Below are 19,225 nucleotides of genomic sequence, written 5' to 3'. Positions count from 1 at the left end.
TGATGTGCAGGTGGCATCCCCTTGATAGAGGGCACAAGCAAAGTCCTGGGTCTGCTCCTGCTCCCATTGAAGTCATGGCACAGCTTCTATGAGTTCAGTGAGTGCAGAATTGGACCCTTTATTTGCAAATTGTGGTGCAAGTAAAAATTTTAATGTTATAAATTAATTGAATTCAAATTCTTGCTCTAGCTACATCCCAGTTGATAACGTGGAATGTTTGTTTGTTTTTTTGTTTAATTTCTCTGAAGGCAATTGATAGCATTCACCAAGTAGGTGTGTACTGCCTTGCCTTGGTGCCAGCCAACACTTTGCCAAAGGCTCCACTCGGAGGAATTCATATTTCAGAGACCAAGCAGCGCTTTTTGGAGGGTGCTCTGCATCCTTGCAACGTCCTGATGTGTCCCCACACCTGTGTCACCAACCTGCCCAAGCCTCGGCAGAAACAGCCAGGTGAGGAAAGCAGAGTGCGTGCTGGTTCTGCCAGACCTGTCGCCTGCAGGCTGCATTGCTGCTTGTTCCCCAGGTTGTTTTTCATCATTTGGCACTGCTCTTTTCAAAATGCAGATGTTGGTCCTGCATTCCCCAGGTTGTTTTTCATCATTTGGCACTGCTCTTTTCAAAATGCAGATGTTGGTCCTGCATCAATGATTGTGGGAAACCTCGTAGCTGGCAAGAGGATCGCACAAGCCTCGGGTAGAGATGTTAGCCAGCTGGAGGACAATGACCAGGCAAGAAAGGTGACACTGGGCTCCTGGCATTATTAAATATTTGAATTAGCTTATTCAGAATGAGAGAAGACCAGGAAAATAAACCTGAAGTACTTTGAGTGAATTTGAGTGTCTCCTTTTTCTTCCCTTTCAGTTCCTGTATTTAGCAGATGTTCTTCAGTGGCGAGCTCAGACAACTCCAGATCATCCACTCTTCCTTCTGTTGAATTCCAAGGTAAGATGCAACTTGGAGACTAAAACCAAAGCAAAAGATTATTAGATTCTAAGATAATTCCTTCTAGAAGTCTTTTCCTGAAATGCTGCACATTATTTTAATGAAGCAGACAAAAATTGCTAGTTAGTAAGCAGCATAAGTTTTTCCACTTTGGAATTTTATGTTGTATGTTTTATTCCACTTCTGGAATAAAAGTATGCATTCTACCTAGCTTAAAACATTGCAGTAATTGTGTTTCCTGCCAGAATACAGCTTTTGTCATAGTAATGGAAGCCATGATTCTGTCTTCATTCCTGAGCACAAGGGTAAACTGTAAGTCAGAAATGGAGAATTTCCTGATAAGAAGCTCTATAGCCTAAGTAGAGAGCCCTTGGGACAGCTTTGGAGTCAAATTTTCCAGGAGCACTGTCGCATCCTGCAGGGGATACTGATGCCTTGCCCTGGGCTAGGCTCTGCCCTCAAAAGGGATGGCACATAGAGTGATAGTAAGAGCCCAGGGACAAATTGGATCTGCCCTGTGCTGTGCTGTACTGCAGACAGGAGTCTTCCAGAAAGTCTAGCAGCAGTCTTTGGGAAGTAAAGGATTTGTAGGTCTCATTCAGAAGGGCAAAAGAGTTTAGGACATAGTTCAACCTTTCCAACTTTTCTTTTGAGACTGTGTTTTAGCAAAAGAAATTGTTTCAACATTGTTACTGTTAAATTGGTTTATTCTCTCAGAGTAAAGATTTTGAGGGAGGTTTTCTAGTGTGAAGCAGCCTTTCCCAGGTCATTTTGTTCAGGCAGGTTTTACCCTTGACATGTAGACTCTGCAAAAGTAAACACAAAACTTGGACACAAAGAAAAATTACCTGTTGGTGAGCACCTTTCTTAAATAGCTGCGGACTAATGAGCTACTGTGCTATATGTTGGTGTGTTCACATGTCTCCAGGAGAAACCCTCTTGGTTTACCCCATTTCATGTCAATATCTAAGTGACTGAGCTGCTGCTGTTCCTGTAAAGGTTTCTGCTGTCCCTTGTCTCCTGTGCAGGGTACTGTAGCCAGCACTGCCTCGTGCATCCAGCTGCACAAGAGGGCAGAGAGAGTGGCAGTGGCGCTGATGGAGAAGGGACACCTGAACGTTGGTGACCACGTGGCCCTGGTTTACCCTCCAGGTAAAGCAACACAGCAAAACCCACAATTACACAGCACAAGAAAAGAAGTTCTGTCTGTTAATTGGGTTGGAGTAGTTTTTGCTAGCTCTTAAATGCAAAACATTTTAAACTGGTTGCGGAACAGACTGTTGATTTGAACAGACACTTGTGACAAATCCTTCTGTCTTAATAACACAAATCAGTGTGTATTTTGATTTTGGTCAAAGAATTTGGCCTATTGATCTGATAAAAATGGCTTTAATTTCACAAATATCCTTTCCAGGAGTAGACTTGATAGCAACTTTCTATGGCTGTTTGTACGCTGGCTGTGTTCCCATCACTGTCCGCCCGCCTCATCCACAGAACCTTGCTACCACTCTGCCCACTGTCAAAATGATTGTAGAGGTAGGTGAGACATTCCTCTCCCTGTGCTTTTGAGGAGTGGGAAATGGTTATTGAAGCCTGATTAATTGCTTTGCCACAGTCATTGTAAAATAAGCTAGAAAAAAAATTACTCAGTGTGCTGTGTCTGAGTCAGTAATGGCTTCTTCAGAAACTTATTTGAAATGGTCTTTTATTGTTGTGATTTATTTTGTTTAGTTTCCAATTACTTGATCATCTTACTGGTTATCTCATCTGGATGCATATGACATGACTTTGAGCATGCATTCCCTGGTTTTAACAATGGTCTTAATGCTTTGCCTTTTGCAGGTCAGTAAGTCTGCATGTATATTGACCACCCAAGCTATAATGAAACTGCTCAGGTCCAAGGAGGCTGCAGCAGCTGTAGATATTAAAACGTGGCCCACTATTTTGGATACAGGTAGGATAGCCAAAATGGAAATAGTTTGAAGAGTGATACATTAATTTTGCCACATCACAACTGCCTGATTGAGTGGATGTGTTCTGCCTTGCATTAAAATAGCTGTCAAGGAACTATAGGGAGGATCTGATGATAATGATGTACAGATACATTTTTTCCCAAAATAATATGGTACTCTCTTCTACTTATGTATTTTAAATAGATGATATGCCTAAAAAGAAGCTGGCTAGTGTTTTCAGACCTACATCTCCAGATATGTTGGCATACTTGGACTTCAGTGTGTCTACTACTGGAATATTAGCAGGAGTAAAGGTACAGTAACAAGAGATAATCTTGTGTGATTCCTTTAAGTTGATAAAGAAATATGTGAAACCCTTTTTCTAAGGTCCCTGAGAGGTTGTGTTTTCCTCCTGCAGATGTCACACGCAGCTACAAGTGCCTTATGTCGCTCGATAAAGCTGCAGTGTGAGCTGTACCCATCCCGACAGATTGCCATCTGCCTGGACCCCTACTGTGGCTTGGGCTTTGCTCTGTGGTGCTTGTGCAGGTATGCTCTGGAGCTCTGCCTCTCCTCACCTGTTCTCAGCCCTCTCTAGAACCCCAGGGAGGAACTGTCAAAGAAACCCAAATTAACCTTTTTATCGGTAGTTCACAAAACACCTTTTGTGATAAGAAAATCCATTTAAGTCAGTTAGTTACTGGAGTAACTTCAGGTTTGCAAGTGGAATTAATTGCATACCAAATTCAAGGGAGAAAAAAAACAGGACTTATCTGTCTGTTTCACGTTGATTAAGTAAATCCTTTTAAAGTATTTTGAGATTAAACCATATGTTTTGACAAAACCTTTAAGGTGTTCACTGCAGGATTAGTATGCAGTAAGAAATACTGCTAAAGGAAGCAGTTACATGTTTCTTAAAATGAGTGAGTCTTGACTTGATTCAACCACATAGCTACTCTAATGCAGTACATCTCACAAAGCTACAATTTTTTTTGCATTTTAAAGCATGCCATATATATTAATTAATTCAATTTTCCTGTTCCTATTGCTTCCTCTCCCCAGCATATATTCAGGTCACCAGTCCATCCTGGTGCCCCCTCTGGAGCTGGAGAGCAATGTGTCTCTGTGGCTGTCTGCTGTCAGCCAGTACAAAGTGCGTGTCACCTTCTGCTCCTACTCCGTGATGGAGATATGCACCAAGGGCCTTGGCACACAGACTGATGTTCTCCGGGTGAGTGGGCTTCATTTTCCCACATTCTGACATCAACACACCTGTATCTTCCCAAAAATACTTCATTTTGGCTTGGAGAATACGAGGTTTTAAGTGTTCCTGTGAGAGCCTTCCATTATGACTTGATTTTTGGGGAGTTTTGAGACTGCTGGAATATTCAGCTTCCATGTTTCTGGTGGAGGGGAAAAAAAGAAGTCTTATATTTTCAGTTTTAGTTATTTGTGCAAGCTCTGTGCTGCTGGATGTTTCTGAGATTTTGGGCAAAATACATAGCAAGCCTATCAACTTGGTTGTGTCTGAGACAAGAAATAAACCCAGCACCAAATAAAAAAAATCCCAGACAAATCACATACCAATAGAAGGAAAAATCCCAAAGCCCCACCAAACACAAACTTGACTCAAAACAGCCAAAAGAAAAAGGCTTCCAGAGCTCACCACGTGTCACTTACTTTCAGGTATCACTTGATAGCAAAAGTGTTGAGTTCTAAAATGGATATAATCTTCCCTGTCCTGGAGGTGGTTCCAAGCCAGGTTGGATGGGGCTTGGAGCAGCCTGATCTAGAGTAAGGTGTCCCTGCCCATGCAGAGGGGCTGGAATGAGATGATCTTTAAAGTCTTTTCCTTCCCACCCAAAGCACATGCTATATGATTCTTTGATTCCTAACAATATCAGTTACACTCTAATACATCTATTTATTTTTGAGGAAAATCTCTCCACTCAGATTTAATTTCCTTAAAGAAGGAGCATTGCCACAGCTGTAGTAACTCAGCTGCCCAGGACTTCCATCGGGAATGTGTGGCAGCTCCCTCACAAAAAAGTTATTGTATGGTGTGCTGTCAATAAAGACAAAAAAAAAATCTTTTTCCACTGGAACAAGGAATTTCCTCACCAAAGGAAATCCTGGCCCACAGCCAGTTGCTCCAGGTTCACATTCACATTCTGGGACACCTGAACTGTGCAGTGCTGGGAGCCAGCAGGTCCCTTGTGGCAAAATCACATTTTGAGGGTTTTCAGCTCAAAATGCTGAGCGACTGTGTTGCAGCTACACCATGCCTGTAGTGTTAAACAGTTCATGTCTTACTCTAGTGCTTTTAAAGTACAAAAGCTAAACCAGTTTCTCTCTGGAGTTGCTGCCTTTGCAGTGACAGTGTTTGTTGTGTCCCCACTGTGGCAGATGAAGGGGGTGAACCTGTCGTGTGTGCGCACCTGCATGGTGGTGGCCGAGGAGAGACCCAGGATCACCCTCACCCAGTCTTTCTCCAAGCTCTTCAAAGACCTGGGCCTGTCTGCCCGTGCAGTGAGCACCACCTTTGGCTGCAGGGTCAACGTAGCAATTTGCTTACAGGTGAGGTTAAACTGCTGCTTCCTTACACAGAATCTCTGGGCACTTGGTAGAAAATCATCTTCAGGTGAATACATTCCTTTTTGTAATGAACTGGAGCTCCATTGCTTGCTTGCTTCATCACCAAGTTAAGTTAAGCTTTTTAATAAGATGTTTAGTATGATGTTGATTATGATATTTTCACTTTTCTGTAGTAATTGACCAGTTGATTTGCTTTTCTAATCCAGAGGGTCAGTACTAAGAAACTTGTTTCCTTCCTACTATGCATTAAATAAATAGCTTCCTGTACATAAATATTACATGTTACAAGCAATGCTGTTTCAGCTTTTGTGTGATTCAGATTTTGTCTTGTTTTGTATAATGTGGAATTAAATGGAAGACAGAATTTCACAAATAAGACTCAAGAAAATTAACACAGGTTTTTTTTTTAATTTTTAAAGATCTCAAATGAGTATTAGCAACATGCAAATATTTTTGTCTCACCTTGTGTGAGAGCTGGAATGTTATTTTTTACTTTTAAGTTGTGAAATTGGAAACTTTGAGAGGGAGGATATGCCCATAAAGTACTCAGCCATGCTTCACAGTCTGGAGATAATGACATTCTGTTGGCCAGAACCACCTTTGATAGTTTAGCTGATAATAATCTTTAATGTGTAATTTAATCAGATGAAATCTAACTTTTCTTAATGAGGTATTTTTTTTCCAGTCAGGAGATTAAGAAAACATACATACATAATAAACGTATATATTTATATTCCAAAATTTACCTGAAAAATCAGCTATTAAATAAGCATGGACTAGAAACTGGGAAAAGCACCCTGGAGTTTGGAGGATGCTTGAGTTAGTAAATAAGTATGTAGCTTTGTATGTGGGGAATATCTTATGGGGCACATGGTTTAACAATGTGTAATTATAAATTTAATTTTCAATTTTATTGGTAGGGATTGCACTTAGTAAAATAGGATTCTATAAAAATTGCTACTGGATTTCTACAAAACTTCTTTCTTCCTCTTTTTGTTTTTTTCCTTGGTGCCCACTAGATGAAGAAAAGTCTTTTTATCTCTCAGAATATATTACAGTGTTCTGGTTTTCCTACAAGAGAGATATTCTGGGGCATGAGTTACTTCAATATGTTGCCATTCACAATTGTTTCCTTAGTTTCTATAGTTTCTTTCACAATTAAAGAAGAAAGGATTTTTAACAGGACCAAGCTAAATGGTTATAAAGAAATGTCAGAGTGATTTTTATAAATCAATAGGTGGAAAAACAGGAAGGATACACATGAAATCAAGATGACAGCAAATTAAGATTTTAACATTGAATAAAGCTGCCAACTGTGAAAGAATAGCTTTCCAAATTGCCTGTGTGAATAAAAATTTCAAAAGCCAGTTTGGGATAAATGGGTGAGAAACAGTTTTTCTGCAAAATACTAAATGGCAACATAAAAAGTCCTCCAAAAAAACCCAGTGTAGATTACAGGACTGCTGGGCAGTTAAACTTCCCATTCATTTTATGCCTTTTTCATCTCTGTTTTCCATTCCTGAGACCCTTTTTAGTGGGTTTTCTATCCCTTTTTCCCCATTTTTCCCCCATTCCTCCATTAGACTTTTTAAATTGGATTTAAATGAATGTAAATGAATGACCAAACTTCTGATACAAATTAGCAGGCTAAATACATGTCTTCCAGCCCTGCTGAACTGGCTCACTGAGGTGTTTCTGAAGCTGCAAACAGTCTTACACAGGGAGAATGGGTTTATTATAAAGCAATATATGAGTTGCTGTAGCCTTCTTTTGTTACATGAGCTGAGATTTGCATGTTTCCAAAAGAACTACCTAATAGTGCCAAGCTCTTAAATAATCTGAAATGGAACTTTTCTTTTCATTCTAAAACAGTGTAAGTTTTGTTTTCTGTCTTACTGTGTGTATCTTATGTTTCCAGTGCCTCTTTGTTTGTATTTTCTTTTTTTCCCCTTTCTCTCTGTTTCCCACACTTTGATGGCCTCTGTTACTTCTGTTTGTGGTCCTGCTGTCAGCCAAACAGGCTGGGCAAGCTGGCTGAACAGGTATAGTGATGCATGTGTGCTTGTCACGTCCTAAAGTCCATCTGCTTCTGCAGTGTTAGGGACTAGGCCCACACAGGTTTGTGCTTGCATCCTTTTGCACTGCCTATGTGGGTTACAGAGCAGGTGCTTACTCAAATAAATTCCTAAAAGCTGAATTTTAAATCTAACAATTGGGCAAACTTAGACTTACCTGTACTACATACTTCACCTGTGCATTCATTGATTGATTCCATAAAAAGCAAAGGCTCTACAGTAGTCACTGTAGAATGGGGGGCTAGTTAATTTCTTGAGCATTAGGGAAGTTCTTTCTAAGTGTCTGTAAAAAAGAAAGAGGAAATATGTGAATTTATGTGGCTGTGAGAATGAAAGCAGGGTGTTGAATTTGTTTCTTCCTCCTTATTCTTAGGGAACAGCAGGACCAGATCCAACAACTGTCTATGTAGATATGAGAGCACTTCGACATGACAGGTACAGTCTGTGTTACAGCATTAACTCTTGAGTGGCTGTGGAGAGCAAACTTCAGGCCTCATTGCATTGCTCTGTTGAGTTATCCTTGGCAGCAGCCAGCTGACTCCCTGCCATATTATATCCTTGTTCTGTGCAATTCCAAGAAACCTGCTCCCTAACAATCCTTTAGGTAGTGGAAATAGCACAGTTAGAATCTCCTGTAGTCCTTTTTTTTTTCTTCCTTCAAACCAAAGCAACTCTGTTCCTCAGCCTTCCCTGAGTGGCAAACAGAACAAAACAGAAACTCTGCAGCTGCCACAGGAACCATGGAGTGTACTGGTGTACAGGATGCTGGGTTGAAGTGTAATGGAAGAGCCCAAAGAGCAGCAGAAGAGAGCAGGGCTGTCTCCCAAGAGAAAGCCCCTCAGCTACAGGAGTGCAGCCAGCTGCACCTTTCCCCCTCCTTGGCTGCATCTTTTGTCTCTCTTAAATACAGTCATTATCATCTCTTAGGCAGCAGATGGGAGAAAATTCCCTGAGAGAAAAAGGGGAAAAAAAGAGAAGAAAAAAAAAATCCTAATCTCCAACAGCTCTTAAAGCCATGTACAAATGTATTCATTCCTCTTATTTTCTCAGGGTGCGTTTGGTAGAGAGAGGTTCTCCACACAGTCTGCCACTTATGGAGTCTGGCAAGGTGAGAGACTGTGTGTCATCCTTCCTCCTCTCAGAAGCAAGGAGTGGTTTGGGTTGGAAAGGACTTCAGAGCTCATCTTATTCCAGCTGCTATCTGCTATGGGTGGGGGGACCCCTTCCACTAGACCTGGTTGCTCCAAGCTTTGTCCAACCTGGCCTTGGACACTTCCAGGGGTGAGGTAGCCACAGCCTTCTCTGGGCAACCTTTACTGGGCAGGGCCTCACCACCCTCACAGGGGGGAATTATTCCCAACATCTACTCTAAAACTCCTGTTTCATTTTAAAGCCATTATGACACTCGTTATGTCCTCATGGCCCTCACCTGGGTGGGGAGCTGCATCACCTGGATCTCATTAAGAATATGTGGGATGAGATTGGCTAATCACAATGTGGCCAGGAGAACAGGTTGTGAGTGAGTAGTCAAGTGAAACCAGGTGCATAACATGAAGCAATAGGATAAATTGCTGCCACCAAAACAAATCTGAGGCCTTCATATGGAAGGCATGTTCTAGGTGTGAAACCAACACTGAAGCTGCAAAACAGCTGCTCAGAGTTAGGATTATTTAACAAGTTAAACAACTGTAGTAGGAAGAGATGGTTGGTGTCTGTGGTGCAGAAAGGAGTAGAAAGGGAAGCACAGACTGTTGACTTTGATTAACATTTCTTTTGATGAATTTCTTTTCATTTTCTTCTGTTTTCTTCTTATTCAAGATTCTTCCAGGAGTCAAGGTCATCATAGCACACACAGAAACCAAGGGACCTCTGGGAGACTCCCATTTAGGAGAGGTAAAGCTTTGGCACTGCTGTACTGTGTGTGTGGGCAGTGATGTGATACATGGATACCTCCTGTTAGATAAATGCCTTCCTTCCCCTGAGTGGGGTGTGAATGAGCCCTACAGAGAGCTGGCACTGTGTGCACTCCTGCACACGTGGTGGCTGCACAGTCTGTGTCTGCCCAGCAGCTAGAGCAGCTAGGGATGTCCTCCCATCAGTGGGCAGCAGCAGTAGGTAATTTACTGCTTGGTTTGACCTTTGTTTTATGGGCATCTTTTGTTGTGTAATAAGATGCCCAGCTAATAGGTTAACAGGTGTTCCTTTCCAGCAAGACAGATGCCTGGTTTATTTTTTTTATGGCCTTTACCATCCCCCAACTGCATGTACCTAAAACTGCTTTTCTCTGGTCAGAAGTTAATGCTTTCAATAAAACTGTAATCAAAATTGTCAGTGAAACAAATCTTTTAAATGAATTAACGATGCTCTCCGTGCCTGGCACAACAACCTGTGTTCATTGCAGTTGGATTTGGTTTGTCCCCAGATCTGGGTGAGCAGCCCCCACAATGCCACTGGCTACTACACGGTGTATGGAGAGGAAGCCCTGCACGCCGATCACTTCACGGCCCGCCTGAGCTTCGGGGACACGCAGACGCTGTGGGCGCGCACCGGCTACCTGGGCTTCCTGCGCAGGACCGAGCTCACCGACGCCAGCGGGGGTAGGGGAAACACTGCACCTGCTCCTGGGGGGCTGCCCAGCTGGGTTATGCTGACTTCCACCACAGAACACTCCTGAGTTAAGGGGGAGGTGGTCTGTCGTTCAGCAGGTTGAGGACGTGCACTGACACCGGTGATTTTGCAGTCTTTCAGAAGTTAAAGGTCTACAGGAGAATGTTGTCATCTTATTGCAGGGGATCCATACTGCTGTCTCCTATCACTAAAGTTTCACACCTTCTTGGTGTTTCCCGTGGACAGCTCCTCAGAGCACTGACTCTTTCTGCTTCACAAAGCAGCCAGCTGACTCCAGTTCCTTTCCCAACCCACCACCCCACTCTTTTATAGCATCTTCTTCTCATCCCTGGCCTGTTAAAGCCAGGCCTGTTCCTTATCTTTGATAATTGGCCCAACTGCAAATCCTTAGGGGTAAGATTACTTTCCACAGTATCTTTATTTTCTTATATTTTATCCCCCTACAGGAGAAACTTTCCAGTAAATAAAATAAGTTATTAATCTTGGGTTTTTTTAATCTAAGCCAAGATGTCTAAATTTGGAAAGTGTTTATCTTCCATCTGCTCTCTTCAGATACAAAATACAAAGCAGATATAGCTCTTGTTTATCATATATGTAAAGAAATAACTCTCTGAACATTCTAAGGAAAGGAGTGTGAATGCTTGTAACTTAGTAACAAATGTGTATTGCTGGTTTTCTGTGATTGGACTTAAATGAATAGTGTCTACATGAATAGTGTCAGTGTCCTGACTGCTGCCACTGAATCCCAACAGCAAGTTTTTGTGCCTTGTGGCTTTCTGAAAAATCACATTTCACAGAGATTTTTATCATCATGGAACAATGTCAGTTGTCCTTTAGTTTTTAAGAGGCTTTGGGCAGTGAATTTACAGTATACATGAAATACAGTTTGCCATCATGATTTTCACCTCCAGTAACCCAAGTGAGCAAAACTAAAAAATAGTTAACAAAGGAAAAGCAAAATTGAACTGAACCGGGTTAGAAGTGTGACTTTGGAGAGTGTGTCCTTCAGGTAGGGTCTAGAGGAGCTTTGCTTATTTAACCTGGCAAAGCTGAGGCTGGGGAGAGGGCAGAGTTGTTCTTACTGTGTAAACCGTGGCATCTTAAGAAACTGAGTAGAATTTTGCTGTCAGGAGGACAGGTGGGGATAAGCTGGTGTTAAAAAGAAAAAAAAGAAGTTAAATTTGTAAATTGGAAAAGTGGTTGTGTTGATCAGAGAAGGGAAGTTCTCTGGTTAGAGCAGTGGAACAAAAAGATGTTTTAATGGTGGATTTTGCTTGGGTTTGTTAACAGAGGTTACATTACATGAGAGAAAGGACAGAACTGGATGACCCAGAAATGCTTTTCATTGTGGTTCTAGTTGCCTGGAGTCATAGGCAGAAGTGCTGCATAAGCTCTTAATTCTCTCAAATGCTGGAGCTTGCATTATAGACTCTTTCCCCTAAGAAGCACTGGGAACATCTAAGAACATCACGAATAAGCACTAACAAGTGACTGTGTTTGTCCTGTAGCTGTGATGATGTCGAAATGTGTGTGCTGTGTTGCAGAGAGACACGATGCCTTGTATGTGGTGGGCTCTTTGGATGAAACACTGGAGCTCAGAGGAATGAGGTACCACCCCATCGACATCGAAACCTCTGTCATCAGGGCACACAAGAGCATTGCAGAATGGTAAGGACCACAGCATTATTTCTTCTAAAGCAGAAGAACTTAAAAGTTCCTTGGTAGTATCAGAATGTGCACCTGTGGGTGTGGTAAACACATCTCAGGGATTTCATGGATGATGTCTTGTCACGTGTGTTATTCCCATTTGGCCCTAATGAGTTATGTATATAACTGAGTTTTCTATATGCATAATATACTGAGTTATATGTATATAATGAGTTATGTATATCATTGGCTGTAGGTCCCCTCCAGCCTCAAAGCATTCAGATTTAGTTGTAAGCTTTGGGAGGCCTTGTCTTTTTTAAAAATCTCTTTTAGTAAATTGTCTAGGAGTTTTTCCTCCCCATTAACAAGTGTGTCGTGCCAACAGTGCTGTGTTTACGTGGACAAACTTGCTGGTGGTGGTGGTGGAGCTGGAAGGCTCAGAGCAGGAAGCACTGGACCTGGTGGCACTGGTGACCAACGTGGTCCTGGAAGAGCATTATCTCATTGTTGGTGTCGTGGTCATCGTGGATCCCGGGGTCATTCCCATCAACTCCCGCGGCGAGAAACAACGGATGCACTTGAGAGATGGATTTTTGGCTGATCAGTTGGATCCTATTTATGTTGCCTACAACATGTGAAAACAGCAAATAACATCAAGGCTAAAGCACCAAAATCCAAGGGGCTTTCCTCATAATAACATTGGAATCCATGCTCTTGTTTTTACAAGCTGTTGAAGACCCTAGGAAAATGGAGATACTTCTCTTTACGTGCAGCCCTTCATCTCCCAGACTGCATTTGCTTTCATAAACCCATTGTAACAGTCACAGCTGTCTTAGGATGGAGAGTTTACTGGAATTCCTGAAGGAAGCTTATTAGAACTATCATGGACCAATTTTATTTTAGAAGGGGGGGCAGAGGGGAGAGAATAATTATGAATGTCAGTACTTGATGCACTGCATAAAAGGACACAGAGTGGGGTGGGGAGAGAGCACCAGCTGTGAGGAGGACTCCTGGAAACAGCGCCCAAAGTCGTGAGTAACCATCCAGAGTTCACCCTCCACGTGACTGCAGTATATGGGCAGTATTGGGGTTGGGGCATATCCTTCAACATTGCACACACCTCTGCCACATTCTCTACTGAAAGGCATTTTGCACATATTTGAGATTTAAAAATGCAGCCTTTTTATTTTAAAACACTGACTCATCCCTGTTCAGAAGAAGCCAACCCCTTCCAGTCCTGGATTCAGTGTAACAGTTATGCTGCTGATCAGCTTTTTTGTACCAAGCAAAAACAAATGCTGTAACAAGGTTACTTATGGTGCCATGCTGGACTCTGTAATGCTATAAACTTTATAATAAAATACAAAGTAATACCCAGTTTTAAGTACTTGATGCAGGAGCCTTCAGTGCTCTTGCTCTTCTAACTCCATGTCAAAGTTGCTTGTTTTCATAGTGTGAGCTGTTAATTCCTGACCTGCACAATGCCAAGGATTTGAAAATCCATTCCAAAGCCACTCTGAATGATTTGTATAAATGTTTACAAAGCATAGGCTTACAAAATGTTTTCCCTGAATATTCTGTGCTAAAACTTGAAATAGTAACTTTTTTTTTTCCCCACCATGGAAAACTCATTCAGTGTTAGTTAGCTTGAGCTGTTGTGGTACAAACTGTGTTTGTTTATTTAAACTCTTTTGTTCAGGCTAAAATATCCCGTTGGTTGGGTCACAGTTGGACTAATTAAGATTCTGAAGTTTCTGCCTGCTCTAATACTGCAGTGAACCTAATGCAGAAAGAGAACATGAAGTTATTCAAGTAATTCTGTGTTTGAAGGTAGGCACAAGACTAGCAAATAATTATTTTTGTAAAATTGTTAAAGACTTGAGAGCTGCATAAAAAATTTTTTAATAATGCACAAGTTTGCAAAAGAGCCAGTTTTTTCTGCAAGGCAATTCTGCCTGGATCAGTGCCTAAGAAAGATGGATGTCAGTCCCCTGATAGATTAGATGTATCCATGGTCAAATAAACTCTGAAATCTTCAAGAAAAAGCTCTCCTTTATAGTAGTTATGGGCCCTGGTGGTGTTTACCTGTGGTGTATAATGCAGCTGCATACTCGGACTGTAATTATGTACAGAACTTGTGTAACTTATTGTTTGAGTCCAGCAGCCTCCAGCAGCAGCAGGCTGTGGGACAGCCCTCCTCCCAAAACAGCTGGCAAAAGGAGACAACTCCCTAACCCCCAGTTCCATGTTGTAGCTTTTTAGCAAACAAAGCATTGTAAGACTTTTGTATTGAGATACTGATGAAAGTGATACAAGTTGCCTTGTAAAGTAAATCTTAAAACAAAAAGCTTATTAAACATTTCAGAACAGCTCTTGCAAATCTGATTTGATGAATGTTGAAACTTAAGCTGTTAGGTCAAAACCTTGGCTTAGCACAGTTGTCACTGATATATCAGACAGTTTAATGCATTAAGAGCTTTTTCTGCAAAACCTCACTGCAATTGCTTTGCAGGTAAAGCAGTTGTAAAGCCTGGATGCTCCTGAATTTCCTGTGTTTCCTCTGCCAAGCTGCACTGCTGTCACCACTGTGTCAGGTATGACATCTCTGCCATGGGGCTGGCAGGGCAGGGCTGGCAGGATGTCACTGCCATGCTGCAGCAAAGCAGCTGCTCCATGCATGGTTGAGCCTTTCCAGGCCTCTGGGCTCCAGCTGCAGGCACAGACTGGCCCTGGCCCTGTTGGTTTGCAGCCAGACATCCACTGAAGTTGATCCCCTTGGAGACATTGCAGAAGGCACCAGCTGGACAGAAAGGCCTGAAGCCAGATCCGGGCTGATGACTGCCAGGGAGGAAGCACTGGCTGAAAAGGAAAAGCACAAACTGCAGCACTGGGTTGATGCCCTCCAGCAACTTCATCAGGCTGTGCTACTGAATTCTCCAGAGCTGTCAGGGTAAAGAAGGTTCTCTCTGCAGGCCAGGAATCCCATGGGCCCCTGTGTCCCCTGGGAAGGGAAGATGAGAATGAGAGGGGGTGTTGGGTGTGAGAAGGGTTGGGGAGGTGAGGGCCATACTCATAGGCCTCGCTCAGGGACCAAGGATGCCCTGGAAAACAGCTCAGGAGGTGAACATGTCACTGGCAGCCAGGGGAGTTAATTTGGGATGAGATGGAATGGAATAGGATAGCATGGCATGGCATGGCATCTCCAGCCAAAGCAAGGATAGTACACTTTACCCGGGATACAAACACAGGAGACAGCAGTGACCCTGCCAGCTGCTGAGACCCCCCCAGCACAAGGAGCAGGGCAGCAGAGGTGGGCTCAGGGAGCAGGCAGGGCCATGGGAAGAGCCCACTGTGCAGCAGTAAAGCCAAAGGACACCATTACCCACTAGCTGCCCAGGTGATCCCCTCACCTTGCCCAGCATAGCTCAGGCTGTAGTGGGGGGGCTCAGGGCCAGCCACAGGAAGGTTGCTGCAGTCTCCACTGTGCCAGATGGGATAGGATAGCCAGGAGGTCATTTGGGGGGGATGGTTGCACAGTCTGGCACCCAGCACTGTCAGCACCTGTGCCCCTCAGGGAGGAGGATGGAGCCCATACCCAGCAGGTGCAAGAAGCCCCCAACACTCGTGCACACTCTGTGTGTCATCAGTGGCACCAGCATGTCCAGCAGCTTGAAATAACCAACACAGAAAGTGTCAGTAGGCACTGAGGCCACAGGGATCAGCGCTCTGCACAGACATTCTCAGCCCAAAGGACCACTGTGCACAGTGCAGCTTCATAAGGATTAAAGATCCCAATAGAAGTCTCACACAAAAACGTGCCAGGATAAAAACGTGTGTTTCATGTCTCCTTCTCTTCACCCAGATGGTGCTGCCGTGCTAGAAGTGTTTCCAGTTAGATTGAGATGACAAGAGAGGCAGAACACAGGGCTGTGTAGCAGTGAGAAGCTAAGGGCATGGTATAGCCCAGCAAGACATTTCTGAGTAGGAGCCATTGTTGGACACAGTGCTGGATGTGGTATGCAGCTTCTGCTTGGTAAGTTCCTGAATGAGAATGGCAGTGCTTTCTCATGGAAGGAAAGCAAGTAGCCCCAGTGTTTAGGTGCAGCTAAGAAGCTGCATTGTGCAGCTCAAGGGTGGCAGCAACTTTCTCTCCTGGTATATTTTGTTTGGAAGCACTGACTCAATCTGTGCAATCATGGAGTCAGTATCCATCTTTGAAAGGTGGTCTCCCTCTTGAAAGATTCAATTTGGCATGTGGTTTCCACTTCTCAGAGTCAGCCTTCTTGAAATTGTGCCAGCACACTTCTTTTGGACAAGGTAAGCAGCTACACTGAGTGTTGGTGTACAGCATATCTTGTGCCCCATGCAGGTAATGCCCAGTAACAGTAACATACCTGACACCTTTGTAGGGGATCAGTCCCTGGATGTTTTGGATTTTGGAGCAGAGGATGCCATTTCTTTTGAGATGGGTTTCTAGTTCCTCTCTTTGGCAAAGAAAGCAAATTTGAATGGGCACTTTGGGTGGTCTCAGTGAATTTAAAGGCTTTTCTCAAGTTCTCTGAGTTAGAGCTGTTGAACAGTCAGTGGGAATGCAGATGCCAAGCTGTTGAGTTTTTGTCGTTGTAGCTTTAGTGTGTGAGCAGTCCCTGGTGCCATCCCATTTGGATCCTGACTCTGTGAGACTGAAGGCTTAGGATGGTACCCAGGGCTGAGAAGAAAAGGGGTTATAGCAGGGATGTGTTTGTAGTTTGATGGGGGCAGTTGAAATTGTAGGCAGCAAAGAGCTTTCTCCACTGACACTTTCATGAGCCCTGGTTTTGGCAGATGTTTTCAAGTTTGTTACCGGACTCTGTGAGAGTGAAAAGGCTTGTTAGGGCAGAGGAGTTCATGTTGCCATTTGAATGTGCTGCAAAGAAGAGTTTGTACTTGGAACGGGAAGATCAGCCAAACCCTTTTGTCCTGACAGAGCTGATTTGAGAGCAGGGACGTTTCTGACTCGGCTCTGTCCTGCGGGTGGTTTCGAGCTCGGTGTGTGTCCTTGTTTTGTGAGTCAACAGCGCCATCGTGTGGTCGTGTTGGCTGTGCAGTTCATAGGCTGCAAAAGAAAAGGCAATTGCAGCACAACCTCTTCCTTTTAGAACGTTTTCTGTGCCACCAGCTGCTCAACATGTAACTCACACCCACTGAGCTGCATCCAGCTCCATGGAGATATGCACTTTCCCTCAAGATCTGTGTGCCATCTTGCACTCTATCTCTCACAGATCCCAGACTCCTTCAAAATGTCCAGCAGCTGCTCGCAAAGGAAAAGTTCTACAACAAAAAGCCACTGCTGGCCTTTATAGTTCCTTTGCAGTCTGTAAGCTGGACAAAACACACTGGTGATGAACATTTTCCTCCTAAATTATATATATAGCATCAGCATGTTCTCTCAAAGTGGCTGAGTCCATCATTAGAGTAAAGCTTTTCCAGCTGCAGTTCTGACTGACTGATGTGCCAGGACAGAAGGCATTTGCCAACCTACCCTCTTCCTGTGCAAACCGATATTCACAGCACAGTCACTTTCACATACTTTCAATGTTACTGTGTCCAAGCAGCTAGAGGTCACAGAGAGATGGAAGTGTCAAGACAGAAGATGTTGTCAAAGTACCTCCTTCTTTTATTAACAGCATTTAAACTGCACACAATGCTCTGTATCTCCTTTCCCAGACAGACTTGCCATCACTTTTTTCACTCTTACATCTTCATTGCAAAGTCCAGCAGTTGCTCTCATAGAAAAAGGCTCTAGAAGTAAAAGCCAGTGCAGGGCTGCACCTTCCCCTTGCTGCACATAAACCACATCAAACTCACCGGTGCACTCTGTCCTTCCCTTCTCTGCTGCCTCTACCATTGTATTCTCTGGATTTCAGAGCCTCAAGGTAGGCACAGGTGTTCCCACAGAGGGGCTGGAAGAGGAACAGGTAGCAGCACAAGTAGCTCTTGTTTAACTTCACCCTCAAGACTGCCAGCTTAGGACTGGGAATTCAGCTGGCAGGCCAGTGGCAGCCGCGCTTTCACAGCCGGGACGCTGCGCCCGGCTCAGAGAACTGTGCCAGGACAACAAGCTTGCCCTGAATTTGCCCCTGAAACTTGTGAAATGCTGTCTAAACTTTTGGAAACTTGCATTTGAACCACATTCAAGGGGAAGCCCCCTCTCTTTAAAAACCTTCAAGAAGCACAGTGCTCTCTGCACAGTCCTTTTCAGCTCAAAGTACCACCATGCACATTGTAGCCTTGCAAGGACTGAAGATTGGATAGATGTCTCATACAGAAAAATGTGCAAGGACAAAAATGTGTTCTTCATGTCCTCTAATAGTGTCTTTGTAGTGCTGGAGAGTGAGGCAGTTCTTTATTCCTGGCCAGGGTTTGTAAATGGCTGACAAAATTCCAGCCTCTACACAGGCACAGATACAGAACTTTTCCACCTATTGCTACATTTTTAGCAAACAAATTAATGTTCATTGGTTCTAAATTGCATAATTATATTTCATTTCTTAGTATACAGTCCTCTATTAGTTATTGATTCCTCACTGTTCATGCTAATCAGTCCATATTTTTAGGGGTTTTAGTATCTGTTTTCTCCAGTAAGGACTTTTCAACACACAGACACAGTCTTTGTTAGTCTCTACTGGTTTCTCCAAAATGTCCTTGTAGTCCCTAAATTCTGCATTCCAGATGTCCAGCTTCAACAATACATCTTTATCTCCCAGGCCTTGTTCATTGAAGCATATCAGACTTAGTTTATCAAAACTTAATGTGTCAGAAATTTTCCCAAGCTGTGTTCCCATAAAAGTAACTTTAGACAACTTTGCTAAATGCTGGCTTTAAATGATACAAGACTAATGTACTGCTTATAATTAATATACTGGTTCTGATTAATTAAAACAAAATTTAATAAAACCAATCATTTTTTTAAAGTTCTGTCACTTCTAACAGCTGCAGCATTTTGGAAAGCCTGTAAAAAAATTGCAAAAAGAACTCTTCCTGTCCCTCTTGCAATGTGGCTTATGGGAGGTAGGGTGTTTGGATTAACTTTTATCTAGACAAAATGATGTGCTGCACCAGCATTACTCCCAAGTGGTTCCTTTTTCTGACACCAATCTCAATGCAAACACTTCTTTGAGGTGCAGCAATGGGTCAGACTGCTGGGCCCACACTCAGCTCACAGTGTGCAGAACACTGTGCTTACAGGGCATTCCATCTTGGAAAGGAGCCCTGAGAGGTTTTTTCATGTCATCTGCATTTTTTAACCCAGACTTTCATGGGTTCCTGACCAAACCACCTGCTTTTACTTAGATCCTTGTTTATGGAAGTAATTTAAGTTGTAATCTTTAAAAGAAGTGTTTTGTT

At 43.1% G+C, this 19,225-nt stretch overlaps 1 protein-coding gene across 1 annotated transcript in view; it reads left to right on the top strand.

Annotated features, from left to right (window-relative positions):
• DIP2A (disco interacting protein 2 homolog A) overlaps window positions 1-14,134 on the top strand; it is a 54,346-nt gene extending 40,212 nt beyond the window's left edge. The window contains exons 22-37 of the mRNA XM_058809847.1: window positions 249-450; window positions 628-737; window positions 862-942; window positions 1,971-2,094; window positions 2,357-2,478; window positions 2,785-2,896; window positions 3,099-3,208; window positions 3,313-3,443; window positions 3,957-4,125; window positions 5,301-5,471; window positions 7,938-7,999; window positions 8,615-8,672; window positions 9,383-9,457; window positions 9,987-10,161; window positions 11,737-11,860; window positions 12,225-14,134. Of these exons, the coding sequence (XP_058665830.1) occupies window positions 249-450; window positions 628-737; window positions 862-942; window positions 1,971-2,094; window positions 2,357-2,478; window positions 2,785-2,896; window positions 3,099-3,208; window positions 3,313-3,443; window positions 3,957-4,125; window positions 5,301-5,471; window positions 7,938-7,999; window positions 8,615-8,672; window positions 9,383-9,457; window positions 9,987-10,161; window positions 11,737-11,860; window positions 12,225-12,477 (2,079 nt within the window). The 3' untranslated portion in view covers window positions 12,478-14,134. The remainder of the gene's footprint in view (window positions 1-248; window positions 451-627; window positions 738-861; window positions 943-1,970; window positions 2,095-2,356; window positions 2,479-2,784; window positions 2,897-3,098; window positions 3,209-3,312; window positions 3,444-3,956; window positions 4,126-5,300; window positions 5,472-7,937; window positions 8,000-8,614; window positions 8,673-9,382; window positions 9,458-9,986; window positions 10,162-11,736; window positions 11,861-12,224) is intronic.
• Window positions 14,135-19,225: the final 5,091 nt, after the last annotated feature.

The sequence above is a fragment of the Ammospiza caudacuta genome, chromosome 8 (assembly GCF_027887145.1).
Source record: "Ammospiza caudacuta isolate bAmmCau1 chromosome 8, bAmmCau1.pri, whole genome shotgun sequence".
NCBI classification, from domain to species: domain Eukaryota; kingdom Metazoa; phylum Chordata; class Aves; order Passeriformes; family Passerellidae; genus Ammospiza; species Ammospiza caudacuta.
The sequence above is the reverse complement of the archived record's forward strand: the minus strand, read 5'-3'. Positions and strand labels throughout refer to the sequence as shown.